Genomic DNA, 24,570 nt, shown 5'->3' with positions numbered 1-24,570 from the left:
TCAGTGCTATAAATTTCAGTAATTTTCAACGAAGTAAATTTTTTTAACAAGTACTAAAAAAAGTCAAATATGATTAATTTCGCAAACAACACACAGAATCAAAGATGGAAACATTTTATGACAAGAGTTGAGTAACTAGTTACTTAAAATATCACTTGTACAAGTTCTTGTTTGAGGTAGTAAAGTTTTTTGTTTTAATTTTTGTTAACTTACGAGAAATGTATTATTTCAAGGTATTATTATGATTTATAAACTAGATAATTATTTTTATTCAACACGTAACTAAAAACGGTCATGTATAGAATTACTTGCCAATATATCAATACATCTTGTTTGTATATTAATATATTTTAAGTAACATTATATTATGAATTTATATGAATATTATTTAATACACAAATTTATTTTAATACTTAAAAATGTATAAATTACGACTAATATCTGCTTACAATATCAAAGTTGTTAATCTAATAATAAAAAGAAAAAAAAAATTTTCCCTCGTATTCTCGTAATTACATCAATCTCAATCGATTCTTGCGGGCACTGGAGCTGGCTGTAATTTACCAACTTGAAGTTGCATCATTTTATCTGCACTGTTCAACTCACTACCTAAAGTTTCATTAGTTGTTTCCACAGGTTGTGTCGTTTCAAGTTTTTTTTTCGTAAAGTGTCCCTTGAAATGTAAAAATGATGCAAAGCCAATCATGCCTAATCCACTGAACATCAAGAAAAATCGCCAAATCCTATTAAACAAAAAAAAAATGCATCTTTAGAAAAAATTTCTCACATAATGTGTATGTAATTATGCTTTGTCCAATCGAATAATTTACGTTGCTAGTTTAAGTTGCAACAATCCAAATTTAATTTCTTTGATCATGAATTTAGGCAATACAAGAGCATCGTCGATCCACAATAAAGGTAAAAGAGCCTCGGACATGTTTTTCATCAATTTGAACTTCTCTATTTTCGTGAGGTACATATTGAGCTGAGCCCTAGAATGGGCATAAACGGGAGCACCAGCAAACGGCTCTATGTCGAGGTGCAGCATATGCTTATCCTGTGAAAAAAATTAAATTTCATAATCACTCCACCCATACATTTAGGTTCGAAAATTTATAATGACAAATGCTTCTTCGACCTTATTTGGACTAAGTCCATCGACTCTTGACAAGTAATAGGGATCGGCTAGATAAAAATGCGGATTCGTAACGACTATGGGTATTTTGGTGCACTTGTAAGCGTCGAAGGCTCCTTTTTTCAGGCACTTGTCTTCACTCATGCAGTAGCATTTGTCGTGAGGGTTGTTTTCCGGATCGATTCCTACGCTTGTTGTATACCGATAAGTCGGTATTCCTATCGGCATTGGTAAATGGAAAAAAAAAAACAAATCAAATAAAAAATTATTAAATAATTGTTGAAATCTAGTGGCAACGCTTGTGATTATTACCAGCAGTTTTGTTGTCTTCGAGATAATTCAAACTTATGACTCGGCACATACTTTCGGCGTACAATCCGAGAAAATCGTCTTTTTTATAGTAGGGGTGGAAAATCGTACCGTCAGTCGCACTTCCAAAAGCATCGCACACTTCGTCGTTCCACACAGAAATATTGGGCTTGCCGTCGTATTCGATAACTTGTCCCACCGACATGAGATGTTTTTTGCCTCTGTAGACGCGCATTCGCGCCTTGGAACTCGTTCCATTTGTCTGTCATTGAATTTACAAACCATTTTTTCAGTACCATTGATCGCGTAGGTGTTACGAGGGAAAAAAAAAGAAAAAAATTATCAAGTACTCACTGCTCCGAACAGCGACATGAGGTACACGTTTTCTTCTAGTTTTATTAAACGCAAGTCTTCGTACTGATTTCTAACTTCGGTACAAACTGCTGCTCCTGGAACATCTGTGACTCTACAATCGACGACAAATCCTTCGAAAAGTATGTCTTTGGCTTTTTGTTTCATAAATATGTTGCTCGGATTTTTAAATATACTGTTGATTCCCTTGGCTTGACAAAAATTCATTGAATACTTAATATTTATTACTACTCTCTTAATACATGAAATTGTAAAAAAATTTTTTTTTTTTTTTTCATGTACACAACTACAGGAAAATAGCAAAAATTGCACTAGACAAAAAAGTGAATATTTAATCTAGCAAAAAAAGCCTTAGCCAAATAGTTATAGAGGTTGACTGTGTATTTTATGGTTTTTTAACACTCTAGTGAAGTGTAATCGATGTAGACGATCTTGCAGCTAATTATTTTGTATTAGTGTTTCTCGCGGGACTGACTAATAAGATACGAGCAAAAATTATTTATTTACTAATCACTTATTATTGGCAGACTTGGGTATAATTATTTCAGAGATTCTTCTTCGCTATAAAACAAAACTTTTTTTCTGTATATGTAGAACATTGTTTCAACTGGAAATTATTTTTACATTTCTACTTATAATACGCTACTCAACTGAAATTTTTTGTAAAGTCCTAGAACAAATAGTAGAATTTTTTTTTTTTTAATACTACATACTTTTCTTTCTTTTAAAACAAAAAGCATTATGTTTGTTGGAAAAAATTTTGTTAAGTACGGAATCATAAATAATGATAAAAATAATTTTCCCAGTTAAAATAATGTATGAAACTTTTATAAAAAAAATTTTAACGCAAAGCATCAAAAAAAGTATCCATGCCCAAGTCTGCTTGTGAATACTACACGAGGCAACGTCAAATCTCTTATGTTTTGTATTCTTTGGAAGCACTTTCATATTGTAAACATAATATTGTAAGTATCGTTAAAAAAAGTTTTACTATCGAAAGTAGTAAGACTTGAACTGATTCGAAATAAAATATTTCTACTATTTTATCTAGTTGAATATTTATAATTTATAAATAAAGGTTTTTCACTATTAAAAATTTAAAGAGTACAAAGTAAAATAAAAACAAAATACGTAGACCGTTGAAATAAAATATCGACACTACCTGCAGCTGGCATTATAGCGGGCTTTTCCAATTTAATTGTATTAACTAATCCAAGTATAAAATAATTAGGAACAATAAGTTCCTCTTCTCCTGTCAGTCCTTTACTTTTTTCTGCATTAAAATAGTATGTATATTTAAATGTAAAAGACACCGAATCGTCATCGTCATGGTCAATTTGATCTGTCTTTTCTATCCATTCGCTAAAAAAAAATTTAACATTTTCAATTTTATAATCATTGAAAAAAGAAAAAATCAATTAATGTTTAAAAAAAAAAGTATCTTGCAAGAATCTAGTTGAATTAGTAATTTTGTGATTGTTTAAAATTATGTGATGGTTCACTTGAATGTATTCCTAAAGACTTACTCATAAACAAAAGGTCCCACTTCATGAACAATAGGTTTTGCTCCCTGTGTTATCTCGTCAGGGTTCGTGACATTAAATAAGTAAACGCTAAAGTCTAATGAAAATGGAAAGGCACTCCATATTTTTCTCATAAATTTTCCGGGCCTTAGCTCTACTTTCTGCAAAATATGACTTTGTCAAACATGTTGTCCATCGTTTAAATTTTATCTTCACCTTATATACACCATTTTCATTAAATTTGGTGCTAAAATCTCACGGAGTCAACTTACCGCTTTCACTTGCGATTTGACAACAGGTGGCAAAATGATGTATCGGAACACAAAGCTGAACAAAAATAAACCAATACCTATGAATAAGAATTTTTTACGGTAATCTTTTCTCATTTTGTACGGTTCATCAACTTCGATGATTTTATTCAAAAGTGTAACAAACGACCGAAATTTTCGAGAATTTCTAAGTTTTCCTTGAACATTTGAAAACACCGATTTCAAACTACACAATGACGAAAAAGATCTCGCTGTTTCAGCCAAAATAGACGTGATTCGATAATAATTCAACCAACACTTTCAGATAATTTTTCCTCCGGTACCGCCACTAAAATTTAGTTAACATCAACGCATCCGCACACTCATCGGAGCTTTTAATTTTTTCGTGGCCAAAAAAAAAAAAATCTTCTAACTCGCAGCAAACAGAGAGACTCTACCATATGCACCAATCCTAAACGAACGACGGGCCGAAACTGAGCTTGGATGGTTCGCGGCGTGTACTTGAAGCTTTCACGCTTACGCACTCGTATTTGATTGTGGAGGTTTACAATTATTATATTATAGTATTCTTGATTTTCCACGTGTTTGCGGGTTCGTTAAACATTGCGTACATAAGCTGCCATGACCCTTTCCAAGGTCATCGCTGTTGGATTGATTTTCTTGACAAACTTATGTATATTTTACAAGCTCATACGCGCATTCTATGAATATTAATTATTAACAACACTACGTAGAGTAGACGTGTGGCGTATTTGTTCAAGAAAGTGGAAATAATTGTACGTCAGACTGTCGTGTAAGACTTTGGAAAACGTTACAAGAAATAAAATCCTCATTAAGAGTCAAAAAAGCATTGAATCTAAAAAAATAAGGGCATCAAATGGTATTAAATTACAAGGAAAAAAAAAATTTCCAGAGTGCGGATTTAATTCAATTCCATGATATTTAGTATGTACCTTGTATAATTTTAATAGATGTTGGTACTAAGTAAAATTTAAACAAAAATTTTTATAATTAAACACATGAGTCACTTAGTATTATTGAATACATTAATTTTACACTATGACTAATTTTCGTTCACAAATCATCATTCATATTCGAGCACATCCGTATATAATTATTTATAAACTTGAACAATCTATCTAGTGTTATGTTTTTTTTTTTTTTTTTTTTTTTTTAATTCACACACGCATGCATACATAAAAATATATAAACATGTATGAGTACAAAAGGCTCAACAGTATTGCATTTTAACAATGCAATTTTGTCAGTAGATTTGAAAGAGATTTCGCGGGTACATTCTGCAGTCTTAGCTTACATATCGATGATTTTATTGTACAATCGTATTTTTTGAGCCTAACAATATTAATGAGTACAATATTGGTAACAGTGAATTATTTTTTAAAGCTTGTCCTCTATACTTAAGTATTAAAAAATGGCTCACCCGTTTACAAATCGACTGCAATGATATAAAATTTCGTCCCGATAAAAATAAGTGTTTAAGTTTGGAAAATCAATAAAAACATTCAATCGTCTACTTTTCTCAAATGAGCGAGTTCTGTTGCTTCTTGTAGTCCCTCCACGGCGTCGGCGTTGTCGAGTTCACCTTTGCTCATCTTTTCGACGATTATAGCTGCCAAAGCGTCACACATAACATTCACCGTCGTTCTAAATCGATCCCTGAAAAAATATTTACAATACATCATAATGTAATATTTTATGTCTCGAAGTTTGTTTACTTAAACAGTTCTAGTGTAAAACTTAAATGTAACATGATATTTAATTGTACACTTTTTTGTAAAAATTTTAAACTTCTTATTTTCAATCAATTTCATTATAATTCGCGTACTCAGTATTGATTAAATTGTTTCAAAATATAACGATACATTTATAATATATCAAGACACTGTTTAACGTGTATTAATTTTTTCCTCGACATAAGGCATTTAATACTTTATTATTTAAAGTTTACTTTACCAATCGAAAAAATCGTAACATTTTATTTTCCATTAGAGATGAATCTAACTTTTTGCACTAACATATCTGTTAAAAAAAATTTCCATGAGCTACGATAAAATTAACAATTGGTCACAACGTTTTTTTTTTTTTCTCAATCTTCTTAACTCTGCATGAAGTAAAAATTAGCGTAATATATTCAAAGACAAGATTTCTGCAATATTTGTTATCTGTATGAAAAAAAAAAAGTACTTACAAAAGCCAATCGACCGCAAGAATAAGGGTGACGTCTTTGTCGGGTAGACCAACGGTATTGAGCACCATGACCATGGTAACGAGCCCAGCCTGGGGTATTCCAGCAGCACCAATACTCGCCGCCGTGGCAGTTATGCTGATCCCAATGAGGTCACTTATGCTCAAATCAATGTGTCGCACTTGGGCTATAAAAATTGCTGCTACCGCCTCGTAAAGAGCCGTCCCATCCATGTTGATCGTCGCTCCAATCGGCACCACGAAGCGCGATATCCTCGAATCCACGCCCATGCTGTCCATGCACTGGAGTGTTATGGGTAGCGTTGCAGAGCTGTTTTTGGTTTTTCATTTATAAATTTATACATTTTTTTTTTTTTTTTTTTTTTTTTTCATCATTTCTTGAAGACAATCATCAACTTGATGGTTCAGAAAAAAAAAAAAAGAAAGAAAATTACCTTGACGCTGTTCCGAAAGCGGTGACCATGACTTGGCTCATCTTACCGATGGCTCTGAATGGCAATTCACGCGTGCAGACGAAAAATATGATGGAAAGGGTTCCGAAGCCGTGTAATATCAGCCCAAGCAGTACAGTCAAGAAGTACAAGCCTAGCGACTGCACGACGCTTCCAAATTCTTTTATATCGAGGATTTGAGCAGCTACGAGGAACGTCACACCCACGGGAGACAACCTGAGCAATTAAACGCGAGAAAATTTATTTTTTACGCCGACAGGATTTTAAACAATGGCACAATGGTGCACGGATAATATTTAAAAATTATTATTCCTACCAAATAACCCAGTTCGTGATGATCATCATAGCTTCGGATAGAGCATTGAAAAAGTCCAACAAGGGCTTGCCTTGTTCGCCCATTTTGCCAACGGTGATACCCAAGATAATACCAAAGACGACGAGCCCAAGTGTGTTTGTGCCATCCCCGTATGAGGATGATATGTCATAGTCGTATTTTGAAGTTTCTGGAACAATTATTCATTGAATATTATTTATTTGTTCATTACTTTACCGTCAAATTAATGAACTATAAAAAAAAAAACTTTACCATTCGTTGCGTTAGCTGGTGGTGTCAGTTCAGTTCGATACTAGAATGAGACAATTAAAAATTGATTACTTCTCACTTTACTGCAACGACTGTGTTAAACATTGAATTTCAACAAGTGTCCTTTACTTACTTGTGCTATGCAAGCTTGCACAAGATTCGGTGGAAAAATATTTCTGGTAAAAACAATTTTAAATTAACATTATAGTATTTTTTAAGAATACTTTTTTGCTTAAACATTTAAATTACCTGACTAGATCTAAAAGGGTGTCGATAGTGGTAATACTGCGTTTGGGTGCTTTACTGGCATCGGCTTCCAAGCCATGGCCGTGCAGACCGGGTCTTATCGTCGTTACGAGAATCATGCCAAGAATTACAGCACAAACTGTTGTTGTCGCGTAATAGTATATTGACCTTCTGCCGATTCTACCTGTAAATCCAATGAGTCTAATTTTTTTCACGCCGATTATTAATTTAGTTGTATGAAAAGCGTTATTTCGTCTTGTGGATCTTGTCTACGTTAAAGACTTAGTAAAGTAATTTTAATGATGATTTAAAAAAAAAAAAAAAAAACAAAATTTTAAATTTGTATTACAAATAAAATTTACTACTCTTTGTTTTAAATTACAAAACTCATTGGTGATTATTTATCTCAAATTAAAAATTGAAGGTCCAAGGGGTCCAAGTAATTAAAAAATAACGAGATATCATATTTTATTTGTAAAACAGAATATCATCTAGAAAAATTTTAAACACATTTTTTAATGAAAATAAGACATTTTAATTCAAAGACAATTTGTTGTGTTTTCGATATAAGAATTATTAACTCACGTAATAACGTAAGTTAAAATTAATTTCAAAAATAATTTATTAAAGAAAAAAAAAAAAACGAAGTAGTAAAAACATATACAAATACAAATGCCTTTTGTAAATTATATTTGTATCGATTAATTAATATAATCTGAAGTGTACAGTATTAAAATTAATTTTTTTATTGTTACTATTTATTTATTTATTTACATGCGGTGATAAAAATATTACGAAGGAATATTTGTCAAACTTTTGCGTGGTAAAAAATCTTTATTATTACTCGGATCCATCAGTAAAATTGTAGTCGAATTATTAACTTATGTACCTTGTACTTGATAGCGGTCGTGTCAGTCTCATACAACATGCACCACCTGGCTTAATTATCTAACGATCCAACTTAGCTGATATTCACACTATGCCCTTAAGACTCTAAATGACCCGACGATTTTTCATGGTTTTTACCATTTTTCTTACTGACCGTTATTCTCCTGAATACATCCAACATTTAAAGTTTACGATACAATAACAATTATTTTTGTTTAGTCAATTGCAAGCTAAAAATGTTAAATATCGTAATAACTGGGGTTTTTAACAAAAATTTTTTGTGAAGATTAAAACTAAGAAGTATTTATCAAGTACTCCAATTTTTATCATGATCATAATTTTAAGAAGTTAGCAAAGTGTACGTTATGTGAGTACTACTTGTTAACAATGGCGATGTAGCATAATTGATAAAAGTTTGTAATCCTTAAAATATAAACACAAACAGATAAATATAAAAGCAGTAAAAAAAGCGGTTGCTTGGAAAAAAGGAAGTTACAATATTTTGCATAAAATAAGTTCTAGTTGTCTTCATAGGGTATTCATAGGGTCAAAATACATGTCCAAACACTTAGGTGGTCTCGTGGACCTATGTCGACTACGGCAACCTCCTCGGGTTGTTTTCTTGTTTAGTGAGTCTATTTCTGAATCCCAGCTTCACTTTATTCTTGCTATTAAGAGAGGTGATATGTGTTTACAGCTCTCAACTGCCTTCATCAAAATATTCATACTTACTAAAAATACGCACAGATCATGTGATTTTCGTGTAAAAAAAAAAAATTGGAAAATTTTTTGTGAATAATCTTTTACAAAACATTTCAAGTCTTTTTATATTTTTAAATTATTGGCTTGAAGAAAAAAAAACTTTTCTTTGTAATACAAGGAACTTCATACTACAGTTATTTAAACGAAGCGACTGATGGCTACTAGGTAGATTAATTAGAACCACTGTATTTCGTTTAAAAAAAGCAAAAACTAAACAAATAAAAATCGCTCGAAGAAAAATAAATTACCGGAAAGACTAAGATCGAGACTGCCGATGGCACTGACAATGCTTGAAAGAATCAGTGGCAGTATAAGCGATTTCAGCATCCGCAGAAAGAGATCGCCTGGAAATTGTATGTACATGATCTCTCGCTTGGACCAGTCTTTGCCGTTTTTGAGTGCAAAACCGAGAACCACTCCTGCGAGGACGCCACCGACCGTCATCATCATCAGCAGATTCTCCGACACGCAGCTCTTCCATCTTTTTTGTTTTGACATTTGAGATCCTTTTTGCCTCTAAATGGACGTCTCTCTGAAAAAAAAGTCGCAACCATGCTTTGAAATATATTTTTTTTGTGATTGTGATTGCTCTCATTTATGTACTCGGTCGATCTCAAATACAATCGACTGGGAATATTTTTTAATAAAATTGATATTCGTATTTTTAAATGTGAGTTTAATTTTTTAAATATTTTAGTATCTTTTGAATAATCAAAAAATTTTGACTAATACTATTTCTACTACTACTACTACTTAATTAATCGGTTGAATGGTACAAGCAATAACAAATGCTAGATTTGTTTAGGCTCACGAAATCAAACAGTTGAAACGTGTGTATTTTTAGTCAGCTTTATAGTATTATAGTACACATACAAGATTCTCGATCTGTTCAAGGATGTTTTTCCAAAAGAAATTTCTTAATACAATTTTTTTGTGTGTGATTCTGCTTTCAACTTTACCTTGCGGTTATTATTTAAATTTTGATATCACACAATAACCAAATATGTCTATAGCTGTGTTAAGGAAGTTGGTTAACCGAGCTAATTGCATAAGTTAATAGTTAAGATGTATTTATTTTCCTCAAAGTTTTATTTTACATACGTAATTTCAAAAAAATGATTGTTCCGTGAAGAAATCGTTTAATTATTTGAAAATTAACGAAATAAAAATAATTCAAACCTTTGATAAAGAATTATGTTTTGCATACCATATACTTATTTAATTTCATCAAAATCGGATGAAAATTATCTCGGCATTCGAATAAGTAATGAGCTTGTCTAGTTTAAACGTGAAATAATTCTGGTAATGTCATCATATTGAAGAAATAACAATCCTTGAGTAAAATAGATAAACATCAGTATCACTCAACACTAGTCTAGGGGAAAAATGTCGTCTTTATTAATACCAAGACATAAACATTTTGATGGATAGATGTGTGTGTAAATATGAAATGAATCATCCTGCCGCTTCTCGAGTGCAATGATTCTTACCAATCAAGGCAGAACCGACGATGGCTCCGTTATTTTTTCATTCCGTATCAAACTTCTTTCGTAATAAACACTTCGATGGCACCAAACCTTCAATTCGTTAAATCCGTTTATTCGATAAAAAAAGCAAAAATGAAGAAAAAGTATGCAACTCGATTTCTGTATATACAATCAATAAAACTAAAGATAAACATTTTCGTGTCATACGCCGGCCTTCTTCATAACTCAGTCTAAAACAAGTTTGGTAATAGATAATCCATACTTTATAGGATACATCACGTGCATACATAATTAATCAATTTCAAAAATCCGCTGATTGGATTTTTCATTGCGAAACACAGTATATTACAACCTTCGACGCTTGTTTGATAGTGCAGTTCGGCTACAAAAATAAGCGGTACGAGAGATAAGGTTCGTGTGTGTATACTCGATGAATGAGAAAAGAAGAAAAAAGAAGAAAAAAAAAAAAACGAAACCACGATGGGATGGTCGGACACATAGTAGCCGCAAACAAGGAGGTGACCCAAATATCACTCGAGAAGGAAGCAGAGCTCCGTTTTTTTTTATCATTGTCACTATTAGTCACTATTAATATTAAAATTTTTTTCCTTCATTAACATGCGGGTGCGCCATGGATTCATTAATGACACGCCTCTTTGTCTTTGAGTGTACATATGTGTGCAATCATAAAACCTGTATATGCTAACCAACATCGTGACAAATGCAACATACGAGAGTTATGTGTCATAACATCTGGTTGAAACTGGCTTTTTTCCACCAACGAATAAGAGGAGGAGGATATATTCGCGATTCGCGTTCGAATTAGGAATCCGAGCCACGTGTGTTCGCACGTGTGTTTGACAAGATGTACGCGCACCATGTGCATATAGGTGTTGGTACGAGTGGGTGGTGCGTACGACACTGGGGCGCTTTGTTCCCTTGATTAAAGTGAGAGACGCATTTTTTACAGTTCCCATGATACACGAGCTGTTTTTTTATATCACATCATTCGCGGGCTCACGTGGGAAACTTTGGCTCGCCGGCTATTTATTCGTGACCTTTCGACGCCTCCGTTTTCGTAATCGAAATTTATCAAATCTCTCGCTCGCGCACACAGCGCACACACTAAAACGAAAAAAACAAAACAAAAAAAAAAAAAAACTAAGTTCCACGCCGAAACGATGGGTGTTTTATTTGCCACCCAATAAACATCTCCTGGAATAGATAAACCACCTAAGCGCGTAAAAAGTTTTCATTTCTCGGATTAGATCTTAGAAACGGCGTGATATATACGTGTGGTGTATTATCGATTCGACCTACTTTTGCCCGTAAAATATTTAACTGGAAAAAGAAAATTCTTGTTTAATAAACGTTGAACTGCACGAGTTGCACGAGATAAGGCGATAATAGTGCATATTGTGACGATTTACTCGGCGAGTAAACAAAAAATGGTCAAGTTCATTATGAGAGACGGCAAGTAGAATCAAATTGAAACTACTCGTAGCCGTGTAACCAGGAAGTAAACATTGACTGTTTGTAAAAAAAAAAAGGAAAAAAAAAACGCCATTACTCTCAGTGGCAAATTAATTTTTGTACTACAATTATGCGAAAACAAAAAACTTCGTGCCGGTTATTGTGAATCGCGCGTGTACCGGTGCCAACTGGCTTGGGTGTTCATCAATATTAATTACTGCCAGCCATTGAGTCACTACTTATAAACGGCAATGCCCGCACCCGATGCAAAACACCGATTAATATACGTGTTTCTATTTTTTCTCTCGCCATATCCACTTAAACGCTGGACTTCGAGTCTGTCTGCCGATCAGCAAGCGTATAGTGCAAAAGAGCTCTTTGTTACCCGCTAATTCGACTCGTCGAAATTTATGAGTTACTAATTATATACTGATGCGGTTACGAGACAAGATTTTATTTTTATGAATCCTCTTATGATTATTTATTCGATTGGAATATTTTCGTGAATAGGCATTGGATTATTATTTTTTTTCGCGACAAAACGCCGAAGGTCTGATTTGATTGTTTTTTAGATTCAGATGGAATTCCGGATGAAATCACGATCGTATATTTATCAATTAGTTATAGAGCACAAGTCATTGTTGGTATGTATCATTGTAGGTATCAATTTTTGTAGTGTCTCTATTTTCATCGCTACATTGAAGAAAAGTTTTATTGAACTTTCTTTGAGAATTAAAATTTGATGACTGCATAATATAATTTTTTACATTTCTTTTTCTGACAAAAACTGATTGATATGGGCAATAATAAAAAAAAAGAATTAATTTATGAAAAAAAAAAAAATTTATTTAAAGCCCATACAACTTACGAATAACTACTTTTTTTTTTTTTTAATAAGAAATAAATTTTAATGAATTACTATTTTACTCATTTCACGATACAATAACAAAATAAGAGACAGCGAGTACATTAAATTGAAACTATTACTTGTCTCATTCTAAATACAAAAAATATAATTTAAAACATTTTTAATACAAATAAAATAGAATGAGAGTCTCAAGTTTATCTTACAGGTCTTAATGTAAACAAACTTTTATAAAAATCAACAAAATCTACGAAAAGTGCAATTTTTAATGTGCAATTAAATAAAAATTTACAGTAAGTATAGCCTACGATAACGGTAAATAAAAACACATTTAAATCAGTAATTAATATTTCGTAGAGCATCGCATGTCTCGATCGCTTTTGTCTATTTTGACACGATGCATCATGAATACTATGTTTTGTAACAACATATTTTCGTTTATTCGTAATAGGTACGCGTACAACATAAAATAATCCAGCATGTAAATGCAAAATTACTTTTAACGTGCATAAACATACATTCATCGCACGTATTCGCAATATCATATAGAATGGGTGAGATCGACAAGTTTGATATCTTTATAAAAATGATTGTGCAATTAATTAATTGATGCCACGCTTGTTTTGTTTTTATTAACTTATCTATAGTTGATGTGTTAACCCTTGCAAGCACAGAAAAGGCTCGACAAAAACAAATATGTATAAAGGTTCACGCGTTACGTAACGCAAAGTTGAGTTTAATTTAAAACATAATTACTTAATATTGCGTGAGAATCCTAGTAATTTTCTTGACAATTGAGAGTAACTACGGAAGCCCACATGTGCGGCATGGCTGATTTTTTTTTTTAAAACATAGTCCTACCAAGAGTCACTTTAATTATCAGCTTGGAATAATATTTTAACGACTTTTTATGATTTTTAAGACGACTGAAAAACACAGGCTTGAATTAAATTTTTTGTTTGTTTGTAGATTTAACTTTATTCCTGTTTGGAAAAGAATCTAGTGTTAGCAATAGTAAAACATAAATTATTACATCAGCAAAGCGGTCCGTACTTCTGTAGTGATTTCTTTTTTTTTTTTTTTACTCTTTTTTTCTATGATTTGTCGAGCAAATGCGAGCAAGTGTAAACCTTCATTTCACAAGCTTTTGCGTGCCTCTGACAATTGAACGCAATGATTGAAAGACGCACTACGCGCAATGCCTTAAATTATGAGCTCAATTTGGATGCGTAAAAATAGCGTTTATACGTTTGTTAATTTTTTTTTTTTTTTTTTTTTTCCACTTATTCCTATCTCACTGAGTTTTAAAAAAGATTTTTAAGAGGAATTAATATTCTTGGCATCAACTTCATACAACTCACACAATTTTAAAACCGTACAAAATAATCAGTTAGTACCATCTCGCTTTGTAAATTTTCTTGCATACTTCATTTATTACATCTGTGATTTTTTTTTAACGTAAACTATATTTTAAAGTTTTTTCTAATATTTGTAAAACATTTTATTCACCCTCATTATGGTGCATTTAAAAATGGAGTTAGACAACCTCAAGACTCTTACTTGACTATAAAAATTTGCATGAGTGATAAAGCAGAGGTTAAAGTGTTCAACAGATTGGACTTATCCTTCTCTCACAAGTTCTCGTAAATATCAGTCTTTACTTCAGTCTTTTAGACATCACCTAAACTCATCCTTAAAAATAAGCAACTTGTGTATTTAAACTAATTGTCTCATAAATTTTATTTTTTATTCTCATTTTTTTAAATTTCTTTGACAGTAGGAGTTAATTATGAATTAAAACAAGTTAATGTTTTAATAGTAATTTTTTTTATACTTGTATATTTTACAGATGATTCAGAAACTCTTGGGACGATTAGAACTTTAAATATTTAATCATAATTTATTACTTTGATAGTAAGTGTGCGCAACATGACACTTGTGATATTTTTATTGGACTTGAAAATATTTATTTCGAACAATGTGGAAGAAACCTATTTTTTTTCGAATAAAATCGTTAAAAATTACAAACTTTATAAAGTATTTATTTAACCATTTTGAAAAATATTTTCACCTAAAGTACTAAAGTAAAATTACATTTAAAAATAACTTGGCAATAAATATTTCTCAAACTTTTATGAGTTGCTATTTTATATACGTAAAGCTTTACAAAGTACTATGTTAATTTGACGTATTCGCAAACCACTAATATAGCTCATTTAAATTTATAATATTTATTTGCACAAATGAAGAAAAAAAATTAAAATTCAATTGATTTTTTCAAACGGCTGTATTTCACGCTGTAATTTTCAACTAAATTTCTAAGGTAATCTAAGTTGACTCGAGAATATCGCTAAAACCTCCTCATAAACGATAATAATACATTTGCGACTGATAACGCGTGTATGTAGGTTAGGTATAACTTATAGGTAAGCTTGTAAGTAAAAACAAACGTATTATTATTTGTCAACGTACACACGTGTCGAGAAAAGTTTTTGAAACACAGTGGATATTATTTAAGATGTAAATCCAAATAAATTACATTTTTATCGTGACTTATTTATCGTTCGGTCGGAGAGTTTTAATTGAATATGGAAAACGATAATTTTGAGGTGTACAGTACTTTTTGCATGTTACTTGCGATTGAATAAATGTTTAAAAAGAGCGTAAGTACCTGACGTGCCTTGGTACTTTTTATAGAAATTATTTAACTTTCAAGATTTCGACACGACGTATCTAGTACTTAACGTTTGGTGGGTAGATGCTGTTAATATTATATCATTTATCAAATTAACTTGGGATACAGATTTGATGAATGAAAGCAAAATTCGTGCGTTTGTATAATTTATGTACATGTCCGAAAGTATCAAGTGTCAGTCGATGTAAAACACACGTTGATCCACTTATTTAGTTGTGCAAGAAGAAGCTTCCACAGCCGAAATTAATTTGCATAATGTATCAGGGCATTTCGTAAGTAACCGATGGTTGTTCATTGAATAATACCATGTCGGCTCTTCGTGTCGGACGCTGGCTCAATGAGTATATGGATCCCCGACGTATATATTTGTCACGCCGTAAAAAAAAAAAAGTGTGGTAACTTCTGCTACTTCTACACCGAAATCTTTATATAATCGAGGGGAGGAGAAAAAAAATAGCCTTTGAAGTAAATGGATTAGGCGAATGGACGAAAATCCACAGTCGCTTGGCATATATATATATACACAAGCCATTGAGTTTCGTTACGAAATCTTTGATAAAGTTATTGAGACATTCTGAAATCCCTGATCGCTGTATACACGAGCGCGAGAACAAGTTGCGTTTAAACTTTTTACACGTGTCCCTCGTAAAATGGAAAAAAAATTAATTAATAAAATTGCCTTAAAAAAATGAAAAGGAAAAAAAAAAAATTTATAAACATAAATAAATTACTTGTACAGCATTTCCAACAGCAATTATCAGAAATGCATAATTAATACCGCGACGTATTGCGAAAAAAAGCCGCACACGACTCCATCCTTCTAAAACTCTCAAAGATTGTTTACAATCGTATATACGACGCGCTCCGAGTGGGAAAATTTTCTCTCGACCGCGCCAGCTTGTGAAAAAAAAAAAAAAAAAAACATGTCAACGATCTCTACTTTATGGTTTGTAATTGGCACCGCGACGTTTTTCACGATCTCTCGGTGCACTTTTCATTCACGCTGTGATTAATGTATTTATGCAGGCAGATAGTATTATACCGTCAATTGTAATTTAACACATGTATATTATATTGGTGTACGAAGAGTCGGAAATAAATAAAAAACAAAAACATCTCACGTTGGAAAACTTTACTTAAAAACCATGTACGAAAGCGACATTTATCTTATAGAAAATCGTTTTGAAAAAATAATCCACGCATCTATCGTTTTGAAAAAAGGCCAAAACGGAATTTCGAAAACAACGATGGCAGTAATTTTCATACCTGATGGCGCATATCGCCAGGGAAAGCAAGCACTAGGGATCTGCGAAACAAGACCCGAGGGACTTCTCGTGCTCGCCCTGGTACGATGCACACCAGCTGCTAACTCTAAATTTCTGAGGACGCAGTAAACGTCCAGAAAAAAAAAAAAAAAAAAAAAAAACACCCAAAGTAAAAAAAAAACGTATGAACGACTCATCTAGTAAAAAATTATAATCCCTGCTGCAAGTTAAATTACAAAAAGTGAAAAAGTATGAAATCACGTACCCGAAGTATCTCGATAACGGTGCGACGAATTCACAAGCCCGATAACGGGTTGTGCGAGTCACGTTGCGCACATGGGGACGCTTTATCTCAATGCAAATAAAAATTAAAAAAATAAGAAGAAAAAAAAAAGACAAAACTACACACCCAAAAGAGAGATAAAGAGAGAGGTGCACGGACACGAGTGAAAGTTTTGCATGCGCGCCGAAACAAGGCCGACTGTATATAGGTCCACAAGGTGCCGGTCAAGCGTTCAATAGCACGTGCGCGCATCGTTATATTGTTATATTGGCCAATAGCAAAAGCAATACCTTACATCTCTCGATAGTTTAACGCATCCACCGCCTTCTCGGATTACAGGTGTGTACGATCCAACAATGGGTTTTTTTCCCTCCCACGCCCACACACAAATCGCATACAATATGGTTTTACGCTCACGAGTACCAAATGGTATAATACACTAGTTCATCGGCTGTATTATACCACGATTACCGTGAAATTGTATACGAGTCAACCGGTTCACGTAATACAAATAAATACCATCTCGATTTTTCCCCCTTGCCACCCTTTCCCTTTACGTGGGACGACTTAATTATGTAACTCCCTGTTGTATTTGCACCTGAAACAACAACGACCACAACACTCAACCAATTGTGAATTCGTTGCACGGTTTATTATTGCCAATAACGTGCAATGCCTACGTGTGTACGGTGCAGCTGCTGGTATACCGATTTTTTCCTCCTACACATTGTACCACACATACACTCACCTTCTGCGAACTTGGCAGCGACTCGTTGTTTAACTGGACCTGCTCTTTAACATCAACTCGGTACGTAGTACTGTAAAAATAAACAAATAATAATAAAACAAAATAAAACAAAGAAGCGATCGGTAAGCGTATCGCGCGCGCGCCCACGAAAACTCGCAGGATTATCGGCCCAAAGAGTTCGGAGCTCGATTCGCGAGGCTCGAGCGTTAGCTCCGGACTGACTGGCAATGCCGTCGGCTTACAGCATACTCACTTGGCGCGCCGAGAGGAATCATTGCATTTGGATGTACGGGAAAATCGAGTCGTGTACGCGAGTCGCGTGTACATAGACATATCACGCACACTCGCGCATATAAATACAAATACTTAGGTGTGTACAATAACGTTACATACGTGTATATATATATATATATATATATATATATATATAGATATACACGAGCTGATTGTCGGATCGGTAGCCTCCTCCTCCTCCTGCTCTCTATTTATTGTGTGTGTGTGTATTATGTGGTCCGAGAACAGCGCGAAAGGCGTCGAGGCCGACGCGACGTAGGGCATTCCCCGAGAGCCTCCTCTTTTTCGCCTCTTTGACGTCCGTCCTTTCTCCTCTCCTCTTCCTCTTCTGATGCTCATCCGCGTACAGTATCTTGGAACACATAGTCCATAAAGCATATGAGTATATACGCGAGACTTTTTTTTTTTCATTTCATTTCGCCCGCCGAGCGAATACTAGCTCGTTATGAGCCGAAAGTCGAGTTTGCGAGCTGAGATTCGTGGAATTTGGATCGGCGAGGGTCGAATATCTCGGGGGGGCCTTGGTGGGTTGCCGATGACTCGGACGCCGCGTTGTCATTTGCATGAAGATGACAATCCAGCCGAGGAACAAAAGCGCAGTTGATGCTTGACCCACTTGCCGCGTATACCTTTTCAAGGGAAATTTGAACGAAACAATACGCACAACCGTCATTTGCACCTAAATTTGTCTCGTCGCTTCACCATAAGTTTCTGTACCCGAATGTTATTATTACCGTGCTGTGTATGTTTGTACATTATCACCGGTCCCTGATAATTATGCGTGACGTGTACTTTTCATTGTTGTGAAAGTGAATGGTTCAATGGTTGAATTATAACAGGAAAAATAAAGCATACACACATATCGTGCACGATATCGATATGCTTCGTTGGTTGGTGTTCGACTAGAGATTACGTTTATTTTCTATGTTTGAATAAATTAATTAACAATGGCAAATGATGTCGAATCGATTCAGTTTTAGGTTTCCCACGCATAGATACAGAGTTAAGTTAATCGAATCGAATATTAATCGTGTTTTATCCGTATTTTACACATTTTTTTTGCGCTCTTATACCTACCTTTTTTAAAAGTGCACATAATTTTTGTCCACACTTCAATGTAACAAAGAATTTTTTAACAAAAAGTTTTAGTGGGTTTGAAAATTTTTGTTGATTTTATTTTAAATATTATTTTTGTTTTTGCCATTATTATCTTCATTATTGTTTTTATTACTATTATTTTTATTATTATTATTATTATTACTATTTTTATTTCTACTGTCGTTATGTCCAATTTAAAAAGAGATTCTCTCAACGTAGCCAATACTTTTTTTCATGAGATTAATCAACATCTTCATTGATTGAATTTTGAATTTACAATTACAGACGATTTTGAAATAAAATTATACGAGGACTCATCGAGTAAAAAAGTCCATGTAATCAACACTCTGGTCTTTAAGATCCATTAGCAAAACACATTTTTGAACAATTTGAGGACATTCATTGAATGGTTGACGATCACGAGAATAAATATGATGGCCTTGATTAAATTTTGCTTACTAATTTATGAGTATTTCGTAACTTCCGCAAGTCCTTTCAATGATATCATGGTTAAAATTAAGAATTCACAGCAGGGAAAATTAGATGTATGAATAATATGCACAACAGTTACTTAAATTATTAATTTTTAAATTCTGAACTTATTGAATAATACTTTTCTTTGGCATTTATTTAAAGCCCGCTTAAGCCCAATTTTTTTATTTTAAATTTTTTGTACAAATACTATACATGAAACGAATTGTGACGACCCTTTATCTAACTTAATATACAACGATGATAATTAGATACTTACAGATAGAATTTTATCATTCAATTTTCTTGAAAGAATTTTTTTAAAAATAAACTCATATAGAGCTTATCAATCACTAAAAAATCGTACGTGATGAAAAGTAAAAGGAAAATTGATTTTTGTTCAACCCTTATGAGCTTCAATTGCACAGTTAATCGAATAAATGCACTTAACGCCGTTCTTACACCGATGCCATTCTTATACCATGGCTAATATACAATATCGTGTACATCATTGACAAGGTGATTGTCCCTATAAATTGTTATTGCTGTAAGCAATACCGAAGCAATACCGATCTCTTGATCAGCGAATATTAAAAAACGACTTGACAATTTTTACTTGTAATATATACTTTGATCGTAATTTTCCGATACACATTTATTGGATAAAAAATGTTTGACAAAAAGCGCAATAATTAGTAAAATGGTTTTAACTCACTTTATACAACTGAGAAGTAGTTTCAGTAAAATCATTGGCATGAAAGGGAGGGTTTCACAAAATTTTTATTTGTACGTAGAAAATGTCCTTTGAACAAAGTGTTATTATTTAATTATCGCTGATGTAATTGTATTGATAGAAATTCCACTTGTTGGAATGAAGATTTGACATATGTCTTGGCGTCAATTAACGGTGTTCAAAGAAGCCAAACATACATGTCTTTTTGTTATTGGAAAAAATACATGAAAAACTCGAGAAACAATCGTAGATATTTTATATTCAAATTGTGGTACCGTAAATTGTTTTTAAATACATTCAATACTTTGATTTTATATAGATCATAAACACGCTCGTTGGTCAAAAAATAAATTTTCATGTATAAGTTCGTCCTTCTTTGAAAAGAAAGAAGTAATGAAAAAATAAAAAAACAAATAAATAATAGGACAAAAAATCAATCAAGTCATAAAGATTACTGAATTGATATAAATGAGTGATGCTCAAGGTTTCAGAGAAGCTTATACTTCTATCCTTTTTCAGCCACACGTGTGAAAGCAAACCTATACACAAAATAATGTGCCAAGTTGTACTTAGAGTAAAGCAGAGCAGAAGGAAGTACAACGAGTAGGCGCAACTCTAATATACAAAAAGTTCAAAACTGTAATTTTTTTTCTCATCAGCTTATAAATCATGAGATGATGAATGTTTTAATCCGCGCATACGTCATACCGTGGTCTTTCTTTATCTCGTACTTCGGTCCTTTTTAATCGTAGGACCAAAAATCACAAGCAATCAATTATCTACGAGATCGAGGATATAATATCTGCGAAGATCAGCTATGTTTGCTAGATATATTTTTTTTTTTTTTTTGTACTTTTAAACGAAGCAAAAAACATTTGGTGGATTTGCTCATAGAGTATATATATCTAAATGATGAGCGGCAGGTTCGTTTAAGTATTTTTTGGCTCCTCGACGATGAAAAGTTTCCAAAGACATGACCTCTTTATCTTGCGTATCTTGGGAATCTTGAGAACGCTACCGACCGTGTGTTTTTTGTCTGTTGTTACACGAAGGTGTGGCTTTAAAGTGAGTCGGTCGGTGGTGAATTAATATTTTTCGAATTAGCGCGTGGGATGTATACTTACATACCAAATAAAAGGAGACAAAAAACAGCTTTTTTTTTTTTTTTTTTTTTTTTTTTTTACTAAAAACAATACAACCGTCGTATCATATTCGAATTACAATGCGCAAATAAGTGAGTGTGAATGATCGGTAAAGTTCCAATTCGATCTCATTATGCATTTGGTGTAATTGTTTGACTAATGATGATAAATAATGCAAACATTTGGAGACACTATAGCCACTCGATCGCAACTTGAATTAACAATACCATGCACATATAAATTGGATGAATTTCGATGCTATTTCTCTTTTTATGTGCAAGACAATTAGAATCAGAGTTTGAATACATACAAAAATGTAGTTTTCTTATTAAGTTAGGTGTCGTTTTTTTTGGGCAAGACCTTTAATTCAGTCATTTTAGATTCTACAACCGAAGTGTATATGTTCATCGATGAACGTAACTAAAAATAATGTTTGGCAATACAATGAGACGTACAAAATATCATAAAAACAGATTTTATGTTTGTTCTATGAAAATTGTTTATACAAATTTTTTTTAATGCAATAGAATGGTGGTTAAAACGATTGTACTAAGTACTATGACCTATGATCTAAAAACTGGGATCTATGTTTTTTCCATAATCCATTCCATGAAGAAAAAGGCGACAGTTATGTGTTCATTTCTTTCAGTGGTTTAAAATACGTCTTGGGTATACTCTGCAGCAACATTTAATGGAATATAAAATATGCATAGAAATTAAATGCTCATGGGTGACCGGTGGCTTTTTAGTCACCAAATATATCAAAAATTTCATCACTACATTTTAACTCCAAAAAATGACAGCAAACTAGAGAGAAGTGTAATTATTATACTAAAAAAAACTCGCATACTATGATAAAAATTTCTGAAACGCAATTTAAATAAAAAATAATTAATTATTACTATTGCTTTTTTTTTTTTGTTTTCTTCATTGTATGCACATAAACTATATAATTAAATCTACGTACAAGTAAAATTACAATGAATCACACATATATACGCATCCTTAAAAAATATCAATGAAGAATACAATTTCAAAAAAAATTAAAAAACTAATTTTCATACACACCATTTAATTTTCCAAGATAATTTCACAGGCACGTATGTAAAATGATCTACGAAGCATTTTTCGCTGGAAGTGTCGACCCAACGAGGCTTGACTATGACATTGACAGCAAATTGCTGACAATCAAGTCCAACAACAGTCCTCATAAAGAATGCAGTACTTGATGAAATAATAAAAAATAAAATAAAATAAACAGTTGAATTCGACCGCGTGCGACAATAACAGTGAAATATTATGCCAGTGACAACGACGCGCTTAGAGGCAGAAACAATTTTTGCATAACACAATTTCACAATTTTAAAGGATATTGTCTTTATCCACGCGAGGGACACACATTACTCTCGGGCACAGGCGTGAAAAGCGCGTCACTAACGGCTAAACACTGAAAACGTGCAGTTTCGCGGAAACTAATATTAATCGCCGTCGGGTCTCATCCTGTCGTCTTGCCAATTACAACTATATTGATGTGAGAGAGGCGCGTTCTCTATTTTTTTTTGTTTTTTTTTTTGTTTTTTTTTTTAGCAAAATAAAAATTGCGCGCACAAGCAGTGGCGCCTTTTTCTGTTGGATCGAGGTCGTTAGCGAATGGCACGATTTTAAGATAAGGAAAAAAAAAGGAATTGGTGTACATTTACATGCCTATCCTTCGTTTGTAAGAGAAACATCCCGAGAGCTTTTGTTACATGAGGAGAGACTAAATGTGCTTTTGAAGACTCAAATTGCAAAAAGAGCATCAGGTACATATACTGTGGGTTGTGGATTTGAATGAAACTTTAGGATGTTTTTTTTTTTTTTTTTTTTTTTATTAAAATAGTTAAGAGCTGCCGTAATGGCTACCTCTGATTGTTTGTTGTACCAAAATTGTGAAGGCTTAGGTGGAACTTTTTATTCTCCATGCCACTCCTATTTTTGAGGATCAATAATGATAATAATTATGTTAGAAGTAAATTAAATATAAAAAATTTCTTAATACCTTAAAGTTGTAGTTTGGAATTGCAATTATACATATACACGTGTTGTAAATTTGATAATCATTTACAAAATTTTTTTTTTTATTTCAAACATTTTTGTGAAAATATATAGCCAGATTAAAAAAAAATTTATATTTTAGGCTTTGCGAGATAATTTAAAGTCATATAAAGTTAAAAATCATTTATAATTAATTATTGATTCAGGAAGAATTCTATTCGTCTAACATCCGATTACTACACGCTTCCTCGTGGTATATAGTATGATTGTAGCGTTGTTTAATTTTGCCTTTTCATTACTTGTGATTAATACATCACTTCATCTATATTTATTAGTACGAGATCAGTTTTCACAAAACCCTGGCACAAAACTGAAAATATTCGTTTAGGTCATTTTCCGTACATTTTATTTTTACTCAACTCATAATGATATTTGTAACTTTTGATTCGTTGAGTTGGAATTATTTACGAGAAAAATCCACAGGATAATCTAAAAGTTAATAATCTTGTTCCTTTAAGAATAATTGGAAAAAATATGGATAAATTGGGATATAATCTCGCAAATGTCACTGCATTTAAAATAAATAGCAGATGACTGTTTTTTTTTGACAAGTGTTCTTTTCAATATATCTGTTAAAATCGCTAAGAAAACGAGCTGCTAAAATTCATACAGAACAAACTATTCCATTAATAAACCACCCCACATATTAAAATGTAGCATTTTTCATGATACTTTTTTTTTTTTTTATATTAAACAAATTGTAACTGCTCGCGATCCTATTTGTCTGTATTTGTTATCATGAACTTTTTAATATATTTACATTACGATGGATAAACAACTTTTCATACTTTTCTACTCTAACCCTAAAATCTAAAATCTAGTTTATTCTAATACATCCAGAATTGGAAAATACTCTATTTTAATAGTAAAAAAAAAAAAGTAAACAGTAATAATTTTTCTTCTCTTCTATTTCTGTGTTTTGAATCTTCGCGCGAATACTACATCCTGGTTCAACCAATGAGAGCTCAGTTTTAACTCTTTCTACAATTGTTATCTGCACCGCTGAGTTTTGCGACATCGGTGTGACATTACTTTTACTCCTCTTTTTAACAATAAAAATTAATTACGAAGGTTCTGACCTGTGACATCACGTAACTTCTCAGTTCAAATATTTTTTATATAGAATGGACCTCATTTTAAACACACGCCATGATACA

At 32.7% G+C, this 24,570-nt stretch overlaps 2 protein-coding genes across 2 annotated transcripts; both read right to left on the bottom strand.

Moving 5' to 3' along the window:
* Positions 1–395: 395 nt before the first annotated feature.
* LOC106639817 (sensory neuron membrane protein 1-like) lies at positions 396–4,671 on the bottom strand. The gene is made up of 8 exons (XM_014353599.3): positions 3,612–4,671; positions 3,343–3,500; positions 2,979–3,178; positions 1,799–2,007; positions 1,448–1,706; positions 1,139–1,353; positions 831–1,057; positions 396–743 (listed from the first exon to the last, which is right to left on the bottom strand). Exons 1-8 carry the CDS (start codon positions 3,723–3,725, stop codon positions 524–526), a joined length of 1,602 nt encoding a protein of 533 aa, XP_014209085.2. The 5' UTR covers positions 3,726–4,671; the 3' UTR covers positions 396–523.
* An 84-nt stretch (positions 4,672–4,755) lies between these two features.
* Positions 4,756–17,815, bottom strand: Eaat1 (Excitatory amino acid transporter 1). Its single transcript, XM_014353601.2, has 9 exons — positions 17,582–17,815; positions 9,014–9,297; positions 7,119–7,299; positions 7,003–7,045; positions 6,873–6,912; positions 6,603–6,789; positions 6,269–6,502; positions 5,818–6,144; positions 4,756–5,285 (listed from the first exon to the last, which is right to left on the bottom strand). Exons 2-9 carry the CDS (start codon positions 9,261–9,263, stop codon positions 5,132–5,134), a joined length of 1,416 nt encoding a protein of 471 aa, XP_014209087.1. The 5' UTR covers positions 9,264–9,297; positions 17,582–17,815; the 3' UTR covers positions 4,756–5,131.
* Between the last annotated feature and the right edge of the window lie 6,755 nt (positions 17,816–24,570).

This window comes from Copidosoma floridanum, unplaced genomic scaffold, assembly GCF_036245765.1.
Source record: "Copidosoma floridanum isolate Cflo_tuat_1 unplaced genomic scaffold, Cflo_Japanese_pri ptg000001l, whole genome shotgun sequence".
NCBI classification, from domain to species: Eukaryota; Metazoa; Arthropoda; class Insecta; order Hymenoptera; family Encyrtidae; genus Copidosoma; species Copidosoma floridanum.
Note: the sequence above shows the minus strand (reverse complement) of the source record. Positions and strands in the feature narration are given on the sequence as shown.

Coding starts and splice junctions, on each gene's coding strand:
- Eaat1 (XM_014353601.2), bottom strand. CDS start 9,263: ATGTCAAAACAAAAAAGATGGAAGAGCTGCGTGTCGGAGAATCTGCTG. Junction 6,790..6,872: donor ACCAGCTAACGCAACGAATG/GTAAAGTTTTTT, acceptor TAATTGTTCCAG/AAACTTCAAAATACGACTAT. Junction 6,145..6,268: donor GCTTTCGGAACAGCGTCAAG/GTAATTTTCTTT, acceptor AACCAAAAACAG/CTCTGCAACGCTACCCATAA.
- LOC106639817 (XM_014353599.3), bottom strand. CDS start 3,725: ATGAGAAAAGATTACCGTAAAAAATTCTTATTCATAGGTATTGGTTTA. Junction 2,008..2,978: donor CGCTATAATGCCAGCTGCAG/GTAGTGTCGATA, acceptor ATTTTTGTCAAG/CCAAGGGAATCAACAGTATA. Junction 1,354..1,447: donor CGAAGACAACAAAACTGCTG/GTAATAATCACA, acceptor CAATGCCGATAG/GAATACCGACTTATCGGTAT.